The sequence below is a fragment of the Talpa europaea genome (assembly GCF_964194135.1).
Source record: "Talpa europaea genome assembly, chromosome: 14".
In the NCBI taxonomy this organism is placed as follows: Eukaryota; Metazoa; Chordata; class Mammalia; order Eulipotyphla; family Talpidae; genus Talpa; species Talpa europaea.
Window position 1 is genome coordinate 50356691 of NC_140082.1, and position 13164 is coordinate 50369854.

General features: G+C 33.9%; 1 protein-coding gene across 1 annotated transcript in view; it reads left to right on the forward strand.

Moving 5' to 3' along the window:
* RYR2 (ryanodine receptor 2) overlaps window positions 1-13164 on the forward strand; it is a gene marked incomplete at both ends in the record, with an annotated part of 627990 nt that overhangs the window by 556908 nt on the left and 57918 nt on the right. The window contains 3 exon segments of the mRNA XM_084254295.1: window positions 7003-7102; window positions 8485-8564; window positions 12439-12515. Of these exon segments, the coding sequence (XP_084110421.1) occupies window positions 7003-7102; window positions 8485-8564; window positions 12439-12515 (257 nt within the window).

Below are 13164 nucleotides of genomic sequence, written 5' to 3' on the forward strand. Positions count from 1 at the left end.
GTTCTTTACTTCCTAGTACAGAAATTCTATGGTATCCAAAATATGAGCTAAAATGTTGACTGGCTTGTTAAATTATTGAATTGTAAAGGAGAAAGGCAGAAGGACTTTTGACAGCTGATGTTCTCCAATACTCACACCTGTTGCTGCAATCTGCCAACTGCATTTTTATACACTAAAATTGTTGATCTCAAGTAATGTCCGTATATCTAAACCCAGATTCCCTAGAAAATAGAACATAGAAATTGTGTGCTAACACTTTATTAGGGATGTTAGAATGCCAGGGAGGTAAGCATGATGGAAAAAGGGAACAGACACAGGGAAGGGAGAGAAAATATAAGATAATGCATTCTTACACTGACTGTGGCTATTCAGTGATGAAGCTAGATAACCAGTCATGTTAGATGTCTCTAAGCAACCATATATATCATGGGGAATTGCCTCCTGGGAAATAATAATAAGTACTTCATCTGCTGGTTATGTTTCACCTCCTGTCTGGTATTGGTTATAGGAAGTTAATTTCTCCATATTTCCTGCTGATATTAACTCTTCCAGGCAGTCTCCGCTTATCCTTCAGCATAAGGTCTCTTTAGTAGGTGGTAGTGATGGTTGCAGTCAACTTTTATAACCACAGTGATGGTACAAGGCATTTCTCAGCCACCCTGGCTCAAAAGCAAGGCAGAGAGAAGTAGAGTAGGGCAAGGTGGATTACTGGTACTGGTATGAGGAAAATTCCCAGAAAACAGTCCTTTCTATTGTATTTCCTAATTTGTGTATATGAGTTTATAGACCTAAAATATAACAAACACGTTTGAACGTGTAATCATTCATTTTTAATGTGCACAATAATTTACTTTGTGTGTATAATTTAAACTATCATTCCAATTGAAGTTTATGCTTGACTACCCTATATAGAGTGAATGGAATATGGTGGAATCATTGAAAGAACAGACACTTATATGGACCCCCCATATTTGAATCCAAGTTCCACCATCTAGCTGTGTGATTTTTAAACCTCAATTTCCTTGCTATAAAATGTGACTAATTATAGTATCTACATCATAAAATTGTGATTAATATTAATTTTTAATATATAGAGAGTTTTAGAACATTGCCTATTGCATAATAAGCTCATTATGTATTTTATATTATTATTATTCAATTTAATCTTTTTCACTTTCGTACTAAAATCAAGTCCGGGATATTCATAGACACATGTTTACTCGAGCACAGAACTATACAAACACACCCAAGAGCTAACTGGATGACCTTCAGCAGGTCACCTTTGATTTCTCTGCCTCAGATTTTTATTCTTTGAATTTAAGGCTTTGAAATAGATATTCTCAGGGGATCATATCCACCTTTAAAAATCACCTGGTTTACTGTTTGTGAGTTCTTTTTACTTGTCCGGGCAATTTCATATTTTTTCTGAATATTGATAGAAACATACACATTTTAATTACTTCTGTTCTGTGAAAGAGCAAAAAAGAGCATAAATTCCATGTTTCTTTATAATGGAAACATCACAATAAAATGTTTAAGAAAATGATGTCCAGCTTGCACCTTTTCTTCATGTGGTATTTAAAGCATCATGACTATACAGAATACAGTTAGATGAAAAAAATGTGTGAGGAAAGAAAAGGGGTTAGGGAGGGACACAAAATGAAACCTTCCAAAAATGAAATCAATCCAGAACCCCATGCCAGAATCTTGATAATTTCTTGCAATCTGTGAACACTACTGATTCCAAATTTTCTAGCGGCCAACATGTAGCTGTTTACTGTATCAATAAAATGGAGATAGCTTTTCTGTTTTGAGAAACAATAATTCCTAAAGCATGCCCCCCCCCCGTCAGATACGTGAAATATTAAAAAGATTCTCAGTAATCATGTGAGACTTTATACAATGGGTCTGGTAATATAGGTGTCATCTGAGGATGGCTTAGTATAGGATGAGCACCACATGTCTGGAAGAATGAAGGGCTAGATATTTTAAAGTGAGTCTCCTGAAAAATCCTTCAGGATTTTGGCAGAGAATTTGCCAAAGGTACCCTTTGGCAGAGAATTAAAGACTCTATCAAATGTTCAAAGTGCAGTTGTTTCTCAATAGTTGACTTGAGGTAGGATTAATAATCATTTGTGAATCTTAGATGTGTAGGCATGAGAAATACTAGAATGGAACAGTTTCAAATGCAAGTAATGAGTTGTTATGATCCATTCTCTGATCAAATATATTCTAATGTCTCTTTTTCTTAACAATTATTTCAGCACTCTGGGACCTTTGTGATGTAACCATACCTTACCTTATCAGAGGCCATCAGTCACCTTACTTTTCTTACTCTGTTTTTTTGTCATATTGTATTAATAACATTAATAACACTCACTTTCTGTTTAAAGCAGTATCTTCTGCCTTTAAAGCTTAAACAAATAGGTAAATGAAGTCTGTTTTAAACCAATTTTGTGCTTAGGATAAACCACATCTCTCTCATGATAAGTCAGCCTAATTTCACTAGTTTGACCACTCCTGATTTTAGAATTACTCTTTCTTCCTTCTCATTTTATACTTTGTAAGTGGAATGTGTTGGTTTATTTTCATTGTGGTATGGGGTATAAATTTTGTCACTAGAACCCTGAAATAGAAAATTATTTCAACTCAACTGTATTTTATTACTTTAGAATACTATTAATTAATTATAAATATGCTGAAACAAGGGAAAACAATATTCCAACTAAAATGCATGTGAGATACAGGAAGAAGTTAACTATAAAGTCGTACTACACAGCAGCTCCTAACTTCATAGCCTCCACTATGTTGACTGAACTATGTTTCTCTGCTTTAGTGTTTGTCATATTTTAGAAAAACATTTATCGACATATAAATCCTTACCTTATTAAGAAGTTGAAGTATGGAAGATTATTATATTTGATAACTCAGTAACAAAGAAAAAGAGTGATAAGGAAAGGTACAGACAAAACAATAAGATTAAAAACTACAATTTAAGAATTATTACTTGTGTATAATTTTAAACTGAAAGCAAACTAAATAAACTTTTCATATTTTACTAGCTTTGTAGCTGTTCAAGTAAAAAGATGTTTGTAAAATTTCAAATTGATCGTTCATGCTTTATGATATCACATATTTTTATCATTCATAATTACTTGAACATCTATTATAAATAGGGAACTGTACTGGATATACAATGTATGTATTACTGGTAAACAAACAAACAAAACAAGCTATAACTCCTATCCTGAGGGAGCTTTCTTCTAGAAAATTCTATATACATTTATTTAATTTTTTATAATATAAAATTTTAAAATTTTGATAACCATTCATTATTAAAGTTATTGTCCTCTTTAAGTGTTTCCCTAGCACTGTGAGTCAACTCTGTGAGTATGGCCAATCTACAGATTCAGAAGCTGGAGTACAGAACAAAATTAATTGAAGTAGAGAATGTGACTTTTCTATATTTTTGTTCTGAGTTGGCCTGTTGGTGTCAGAAACCAAATTGTTAATATCATTCACTGCCTTTCAACTTTGTCCTTAGTTATCCAATTGAATCTTCCACAGTCTTCCATCTTTTGTTTTCTGTAATATTGAGATTCAGCATCAATTTATGTTATGTATGACTACATTTCAGATGACACATAAGACTATTCAATGCTGGCTTAAAGCATTACTTAATTATGGCAAATATTTTTTAAAAGAGTTTATCTCATGGATATTTCTACACACTTATAGCTAGCAACCACTTGTAGTTTAAGAGGAAAACATTAGGGAAAACTGAAAGCTTGGAAGTACAAAGAGAAAAAGCAAGTCCACTGGATTGAGTTGGCATTATGCACAGATTACAGGTTTGGTAGTGTCAGCCTATGATGCACATGTGTCCCAAGTGTCCATGTAGTTGAGGAAGGTCCTTCAGAAATAGTGTAAATCACCTTGTTGCCTTTAGACTACCCAGGTTTTATTCTTGTTTCAATATTCCTTCTTACATAAGGCAAGTTGTTGAAAACTGAGTGTTTTTTTTTTTTTCCTGTAGGCCTTTCTACTTTCCCCTATATGAAGGGCTAAAAACTGCAGGCATTCTTAGACAAAATAGAAGATAAGTATAAGCGATTTTTCAGAAACTCCGGTTACACTAAAAGCAAATCCTGATGTTGAATGCTTCCAGTCAGTGCCTTTGATTTGGATGTGGGTCTGATTTATGTTCACCCTTGGCCTTGAAAAAACTCATAATAATCTTATTAGGGTAGTAGTTAATAACTTTTGCTTGCTTTCAGCAATCAGAACTTTTTGTCCAAGAGAAAATTCACATTGTGAAATTGCTCTCCCACCCTCCTCCCTTAAAACTTCCTTTGTAACCTTGGAATAACTTAGAGACTGAAGTGCATGCTGAAGGTATAATGTTTACTTAAGACACTTGGGCAGTTTAGGTAGAATCTGGGATAGGGAAGAGCCCTGCACTTTTAAAATAGCTACTTTCAAAGTGCTATTTCCCTGAGTATTAAGATACTTTTAAAAGATCTGCCACCAGTTTACTTAGAAAAACTAATCTGCAATAAACTTGAAATGAAATAATTTTTTTTCCTTTCCATATAATCCAGCATTTTATTGTCTGGAAACTTTCTGGTTTAGCTTTCACGGTTTTATTTTTTTATGTTGTGATGAAATTTCCAGTGACAAGATTAAATTGCAAACCCAGAAGCAGCTCTCAAAGGACAAAGCACCCGAAAGAAATAATATGAAAGATCTTTTGAAAAGAGAGCTTCCTCCTCAATCTAACAGAGGAAATTCAAGAGTGAAGTCAGCTGATGCCTCTTTATGAAGTATAATTTTTCCTGCTCCTTGATCAGCATATCTTTTGTAGTGCAATATTTTTTTTCAAATAAGGCTCATCATCTCCCCTGAAAGATTTATTATTATTGAAATTTAGATATTATATAAGAATAATGAGAGTTACCTTTGCCCAGGGAATTTATTTCTTAAAGAAGGAATTTGATACCCTGACAATTTTTTTTATTCTACTGGTGTCCAATCCATCTTGCGTGATTTTAGTTACAGGAGAGAGTACTGGGACCTTACAACCTATTGTGCTAATTTTCCTGGCAACTTTTGACCTGGTTTACTTATTTTGGGAGCACAAATGGCAAAGGTTGTTGTGTTTATGTGTTTTTCCCCCCCTCAAGATTATATGGCATAAAACCTTCTTCTTCTTATTTGGGTTTCCTGATGAATATCTTTATATGTTCCATTGGTTCCACAGGATTGCTCTTTCTCTCTTGCCTCTTTAGTTGATGAAAATGCCAGGCCAATTCCTTCAGGCAATAATTTCTTATCATTTTCTTATGGAAAAATTCTTTCACAAAAGGAGTGGTTAAGCTCAGAAATGGAAGTTCCAGATAAATCTCTGGCAATGGGAAGAAAGCAAAAGATTGTTGGGTCTAAAAGGAAGAATCAAATGTTGCTCACCAATGTTAAACAACAGCTGAAGAGCAGACAAAGGGTCTTCTTTCAGTTTTTCTGAAACTGTGTTGTAATGACAATATGGTTTTGTGTGTCTGTGTGGTTTTTGTTTTCGTTTTGTTTTTGACTTCACAGGAAGAGGTTTAAACATGAAGGCAAACCTTTTAGATGTTAGCATGGCTACATATAAAGCAAAGCTGCCTTTTCTTTTTCTTTTCTCTGCTTCCATTTAGGCCTATCACATAATTTAAGAAAAAATAAAAAATTTAACCACAGGAGCTCTAACTATAGTGTGAAAAAAAACCCTGATCAATTTTGTTTTCGCAGCACGATATTATCAAAGATTTAAGAAACAAATTTGCCAGCCTCGGCGAGAACTCTCTGGTAACAGCATAAATGTCTGTGTTGGTTGCTTTTGATTTAAAGGTTTCTTTTTTCATTTGTTTGAGCCCATTTCTTTTCCCCCTTCTTTTAGTTTACTTTATTTTTCATATTCTGTAACTAGCAAGCCTTCATTTTTTAAACCTCTTCCATCTTCCAGTGTCTATTTTCCGTACTTTGGATGGAAAGTTTATGGCAGCAAAGCTGTCACTCTGGCTACTTCTGCTGCAGCTCTTCCTGCTGTTAGGTCATATATGTTTTGGCCGTTGTGTTTATGGACATGATACTAAGTGACTGTTTCATGTCCCATTGACCAAGCTTCTCTACCACGCCATTTGATGGACTCGCTATCATAGGGCTCTATGCAACTTTCATTCTGCAACTTATACTGCTTGGTTCCGTCTCAATTCTCCAGCGAACTGGATAGCTCAAGTGAATGATCCTACCAATCTTGAACTTGCTGTGCCTTTATATTTTATTTTTATTTTCTTCTTTATGTTTTCAGTGGTAGTTTAAGCGGAAAAGAACAAACTCCAGCCATTGCTCTAGCAGCGCCATGCAGTATCGTTTGTTACCACCAGAGTATTACAAAATATAAAGGCACATTGCTTCTTTTATTCTTTGGGGGTGACTGGGGAGACCTGTACCATAAGTCACTACTTAGTTGAAGCCTACTTTTTTTATCCATATCAGCTTTCAACTTTGCTTAAACTTCAACATGTCTCAGTTAATGTTTTTCTGTCATTCAGTGATAACTTGCAACTGGAGCCATTTGCTGAGCAGTATCAAGTTATGGCCATGACATGGGAGATTATTAAAAAATGTGACAAACTTATGCACAAATATATTGTTCAGAAAGTGCAAGTTTCAGTGCTGAAGTACAGTACTTCAAAATGATGATACAGGCTTTGGACTAATCAAATAATTACAATTGAGAAATTCATCCTGATAAACCAGTACCAAAAGTCTATCAAGAAAAACATAAAGGGAAAAACCAAGAGTTGACTATGTTAACATCTGTTTAATAACATTGTTGGTGTTGAAATGGTCCATAATGTTGTCATAGAGCCCATACATGAAGAGATGACTGAAAATATGGTTTATTAAAAGCTGCTGTGCTTACTGATAGCCACAACATAAATGGTTGGGATTTGTGTTCAGGAAAAAGAAATGGAAAAGCAAAAGCTTCTATACCAGCAAGCCAGGCTCCACGACCGCGGTGCTGCTGAAATGGTGCTGCAGACCATCAGCGCCAGCAAAGGTGAGGCTCCTTACCCCACCTGGGCAGTGGGGGCTCCTCAGATGTCTTCTTGCCTCTCAGCATTCCCTTTGTTAAATTCTACAAATGTATTCAGCCCCTGAATTTCTTGTTAGTAACTAGGTCAGGTAACTATAAAATTGTGAGGTCTCATTGGCCAAATCCAATTTTGATATTTTTTTTTTGGACTTGCTGAGATTTATTTTATTTTTGTTCATTAAGTATTGGGAAATGTGACACAACTTTAGCAAGCTGGTTTTATAATTCAGGGGAGAGCAGATGTTTTCTGTGAGAAACCAGGTAGTAAATATTTTCACCTTCAAGAACTATGCCATCTCTTAGAGCCTTCTTTTTGTAACTCTTCAACTCTGCCACAGTGGAATGAAAGTACCTAGAAGGGGGCTTTCAAGGTGAGACTATTTACAAAAACAGGTGACAGGCAGGACTGAGCTCCCAGGCCACAGTTTGCATATCTTTAATATGTTTAGACTTTTTAGAGAATCTTATTAACAACTTAAGTAGTTTCATATCTCTGAAAAGCTAGCCATTTCAAGATGACTGTTTCACATTATTAATAACTTCTTTGTATTAAAAGAAGTATTTAAATGTATTAAATATATTTTAATTAAATTTTTAATGAAAAAGTAATGGCATACTCTATCATTAAAAACTTTCTGCAGTGGGAATTAGTTCTATTGATAAGTAGAGGTAAATAATGTTAACATATTAATAGTAGGAGGCAGGGAGAGGAAGGATTGGGGTCAAAATAAGGGGGGTGCAATTGTATGGGGGATATAACCAAGATGAAAATGCATAAATTGTGCAAAAATGAAAAATGATGTAAGAAATATATTAAAAAAAGAAAAAATATTAGTAGTGAGTTGAATTTAAAATTTTGTCATTTTTATTTGGATAAATTAAAACTGACTTGTCATCCAAATAAAGGAAGACTATAAACAAAGTAAAATAAAAGTGAGAAAATGAAGATAATAGAAGTTGTTCAGTCATAATACTGTTGAGGAAGGCAGGACATAACTTTTCCTTAAAGAAAATTTTATATAGTTCGTAGTCACTTAAATGTTATTTTAACATATATGATTATTTTTGAAACTTAATAATTTTAGGTCTCAATATTTTAAGCTCATTTTCTTCTTATTTTTTCTATGTAGTCATATAATTTTAAATTGTAGCTCTGTCAAGTGGAATTTAGTGAAAACATTGATGACAATATATTCCCTGTTATCTCAGGATTTTTCGGTATATAAACCAGTCTGTCACCCTCCACAATTACACAGGGTAATAATTTGAAAAGTGCACAGTTTGAGGTAGAATGGCTTATTTCAGCAGGTGAAATGATATCTGGAACACTTTTTTCTATTTTTAAGGTGAAACTGGACCAATGGTAGCTGCTACTTTGAAACTCGGAATTGCTATATTAAATGGCGGCAACTCTACAGTACAGCAGGTAATGTCTCTAAGCCATTCACATGTCATTTTCACACAAATGGTCCATATTATTACCCAATTGAATTACTTTACTCATCCTAAAAGAAATAGTAGTTGTAAGTTTTTTCCTTTTCTATATAAAATGTATCTTTATTTTATGATCATCTCATCCCAGTATCCAAAATCCTCCATTTACTACACCACACTCCCTGTGTGAGGCACTATAACGCTCTTTAGATGTCTGAAATCATGTCATATGTATTATCATTTGTAGTATAGTTTTCCATGTGATTAAGTCAACATAAACCATTTCATTTGTTTTAATTGTGCAAAATAAATATTCTTACCTGAGGAAACCTAGTTTGATAACACGTTTTACAGTGTTATCCCTCTATAAATCGATTATCAGAATTTTGTTGTATATTTGGCATGAAATCTGCTCCTGAGTTAAAGTGTAAACAGAATGCACTATTAAGAACTTATTTAGTTGTAATTCTTTCTAGTCTTCCAAAACATGATAAAATCACGTCCCAGCCATGTTTTGTAAGTATGTTCTATTTAAAATCTAGACATGCCCTGGGATGGGATTTTAATAACTTCAGTTAGTTACAAAAAAATAATAATAATAATAAAATAAAAGAGGATGCAATCTTTATATCCAACTGAAGGCCAAGATCTATGAGTATTTGAGTGAGTATTTGAGTGACTTTAAAAATCTTTCAGAAACTGTCAGATTGTGCATTGCACACTTCTGGAGACACAATTTGTGTGGTCTACAGTGCAAGCTTGAGCTCACAAAAAATTACGCTAATTGAGAAACAACAAAACATAAGTTAAGTGACAGATGGTACTAATCTATAGCTAAACTTTGCCTTTTTTAAATGATTTATTTATTTATGCATACAAGAGCTGGGGTGTAGGCCAGAGGTGTGGGGGGTGAGAGGATTCACCAGAAACAGGATGGGGAGCAGAACAGGCAGATCTACTGAAATACACTGCTGAGGGGAACAGCAGGTGAGACAGGAGAAGTCTGCTGTGCCATGTGGGTAGCTCCCTGGCAGGGGATCGAACTTGTGCTGCAGTGGCTACGGGTAGCTTCATATTACTGAGACTTTACCCCTTGCACTACTGGGGGGTACAGCTTTATCTTTTATATGTTGGCATCTGTATGAATGAGAATGAATGATTTATGAACATGGGACTAATAACCATTCATTTTGGGGAAAGTTTTAATGAAGCAGATAAAGCCTCCCTTGATCTAAGGAAAGAAAAAGTAATGGAAAACTTAGTTTGTATGACCATGAAGCTACTGTGATCTTCAGATTCATTCCAGAGGGACAAATCCATGAATATGCTCGGAGATGACCTTTGACTATAAGAAAAGCAGAGAATTTTTGAAGGTTGAGTTTTTAGTTGGTAAGGTTTTAAACTAGCTTAAATAGCAACCCATGATAGTTGAAAATTTTCATCTTTGTATTTCTCTCAAATTCTGTCTTTTTTCTGTAAACATTATCATTATTTTGATATAAGAAAGGAAAACAGACATAACCTCCCGAAGTCAGGGTACTTAGTTATTTCTTTTTAATACCTCTAACAGTTCAGTTAAGCCTCACCTCTGGACAGCTCTGGATGTCATGTTTATAAAAGTGCACAAAGTAAAATTGCACTGGTTGACAATGGAAACCAAGTATATTCAGTTATATTTACCAAAAGATCATAAAACAGGGTTTTGACATGGTAAAATGTGTATCTTTATGAGCTCATTAAATAATAGATCTAGTTCTTGGTCTAATATGATTACTGAGGAGAACTAACAAGTCTAAATACTTTAAATAGCTGCAACAACTATAATGTGAGATTAAAATATCAATAGAGTCTCCACTGGTAACAAACTCAGAGCCAATGATTACCCCATCTGTATTTGCTGCTTAGATTAATAGTTAAAAGGAATGCTAAGTTTCAATTAGGAAAATTCATAACAATAAATGCCCTTTTTCCCATGTATTTTCACAAATGTCCTTTTTGATTTCCATAGTAGATGCCCATGTGACTTTAAAGAAAGGGAAAAAGAGAAAACCTACCTGATCTTTCCACTGTATTTATCAAAAAATAATTTCTATTGCCATCTCTTTTATTTTAAATGACTTATATGATGTATATATTCCTTTTGTCTCCAAGTAACTAAAAGTACACTTATCATGTAATATATGTACTTATATGTGCATTTTTATGCTCATGTAGGTTTGTGTGTGTGTGTGTGTGTGTGTGTAGCCTCTACTATGTAAAGTTTTATGTTACCTTTGACTGATTTCAGACAAAAGACCAGTACCAAAATTTTGACTGTTTAGCTAAGCCCTATTTAGAATAGCACTGAAAATAGAACAACTTCCCCTCTAAGATGCAGAAGAGCACTATCTTTGTATATTTTCTTAAAACCTTTCATGTGCTTTGTATCATCTTGTCTTCCTATATATATATCTCTCTCTCATTTGAAACCTCCAATGCATTTTATCCACATTGGGAATAGCTGTTTCTTTATGGTATGAAGCATCAAATACAGTAATATAGTGTAAGCCAACAGGACAGAGCCTTTCAATTGCCTTACCCTATTTATATATTTATATTTAACCAAAAAATTGAGTACAAATTCTGGAAATCATCTGAGAATAGGGGAGAAAATTGTAATAGCGAATTGATTCCTGCGATTCCTTGGGCTAGACACTATGATTCTGGAAACAATTTCTATCTACAGCATTGGCACAGGTAGTCAGAACTCTTGAATTGTAATGCTGTTTAAGGAACTCATTTCTGGAGAGAAATCTATGAATAATATCCAGGCAGACCTTCTTCCCAGTAAACTTGAACTAAGTATCTGACTCCAAATGCTTAAAGCATCACTAGAAGAAAATTAAGAGTATTGTTTCCCCTTGATATTTATGATGTTTATAGTGCTTGTGTAAATCAACTGACATGTTACAATACTGCTGAACTTAGAACTGAGTGACTCTCTTGCTGTGACATGCTTGTCCCTACTTCATGATAAAGGGGACATTAGGGATATTTTATGCAATGAATATTTTTTTCTCTATATTCTACAATGGAAAGTGTGTCTTTGCTTCTCCTTTACCTATTTATCAAAAAAACAACATATATAGTCTTTCTCCTTGTCCCTTATTTAGGTTTTCTAAATTCCTGCTATGAGTGAGACCATCTGGTATTTTTCTTTTTCTTTCTGGCTTATTTTGCTGAGCATGATCCCTAAAGTGAAAGTCAAAATCAACACGCAACTATAAGCCAGAGACACACTACGGGGGTGGGGGAGGGTAGGAGGGATTACGGTCAAAATAAGGGGGGGTGGGAATTGTACAGGGACTATAACCAAGATGAAAAAGCAAACATTGTGCAAATGAAAAATGATGTAAAAAATATATAAAATAAAATATTAAAAAAACAACATTTATAATTGTCTGTTTTTGCTTTGTTGTGTTTTGTACTGTTATTTTTTTTTTTACACTGATGTCTTATTTGGTTCTCCTATATTCCTGCTATAAGTGAAACCATCGATATTTTTCTTTTTCCTTCTGGCTTATTTCACTGAGCATAATTCCTTCTAGCTCCATCCATACTACAGGGAAGGAGGAGGGAGAGGGATCAGAGGGAGGGAGGGAGGAGCACAGGGGTCTGAGGTGATGGTGCACGGGTGCATTGGTGAAGGAAATTCTATGGGGACTACACCTGAGGGGGTGGAGGGAAGCAAATATTGTTTAAAAATGAACAATGATATAAAAAATTAAAAAAAATAATTATTAAAAAATAATAAATAAATTTAAAAAAACAAAAAACAACATTTATATTTTGTGGCTATATGTGGTTTGTCTGTTTATTTACTATAGAAAATGCTTGACTACCTCAAGGAGAAGAAGGATGTGGGCTTCTTTCAGAGCCTTGCTGGCCTGATGCAGTCATGTAGGTAAGTACTCACTTTCCTTGTTTTGGTTCTACTCAATGGTTGTATATTTTAAAGTATCAGTTTTACATTATTGGCAAAATTACTCATGGAAGAGTTTGTAATGATTAAACACTTGAACATAGAATGATAGGTATATTTTTTTCACCTTGTAAAACATTATTATGTTTTACTTACTAACTTATTTAATAATATTTTAAAATAGTATTCCTTGTGCTTAAATAGGCATCCTGGATTATTGATGTATACGCTGTATACATAAAACTGAGTGGTATGTGATTTTTAAAAGAGAATAAATAAATTACATTAGTTTTATTTGGGAGCTTGAAGACCATTTTTCTTTTTCCTCAAATAAAAGATCCTTAATGTTCCTTAACCAACTAATTTTTGATAATCTTTTTATCTATTTTGTATCTATTTTGTATAAATTCAAAGTCATTTAGACAGTATTTGACTAAGGAACCTGACACATATTTAATATAATAATCTATTCCAAGTGGAAAAAAATGATTATCTTAATTATATTTCAGTATGTCTACTAACTTTGTAATAGACTCCCAAAGTTGAAACTATTATTGTCTTATGTTTGACTTTCATGAGGATTATTTCTGTTCAGGCCTGGGGAGAGACAAGTCTGCCACTATGAAAATAT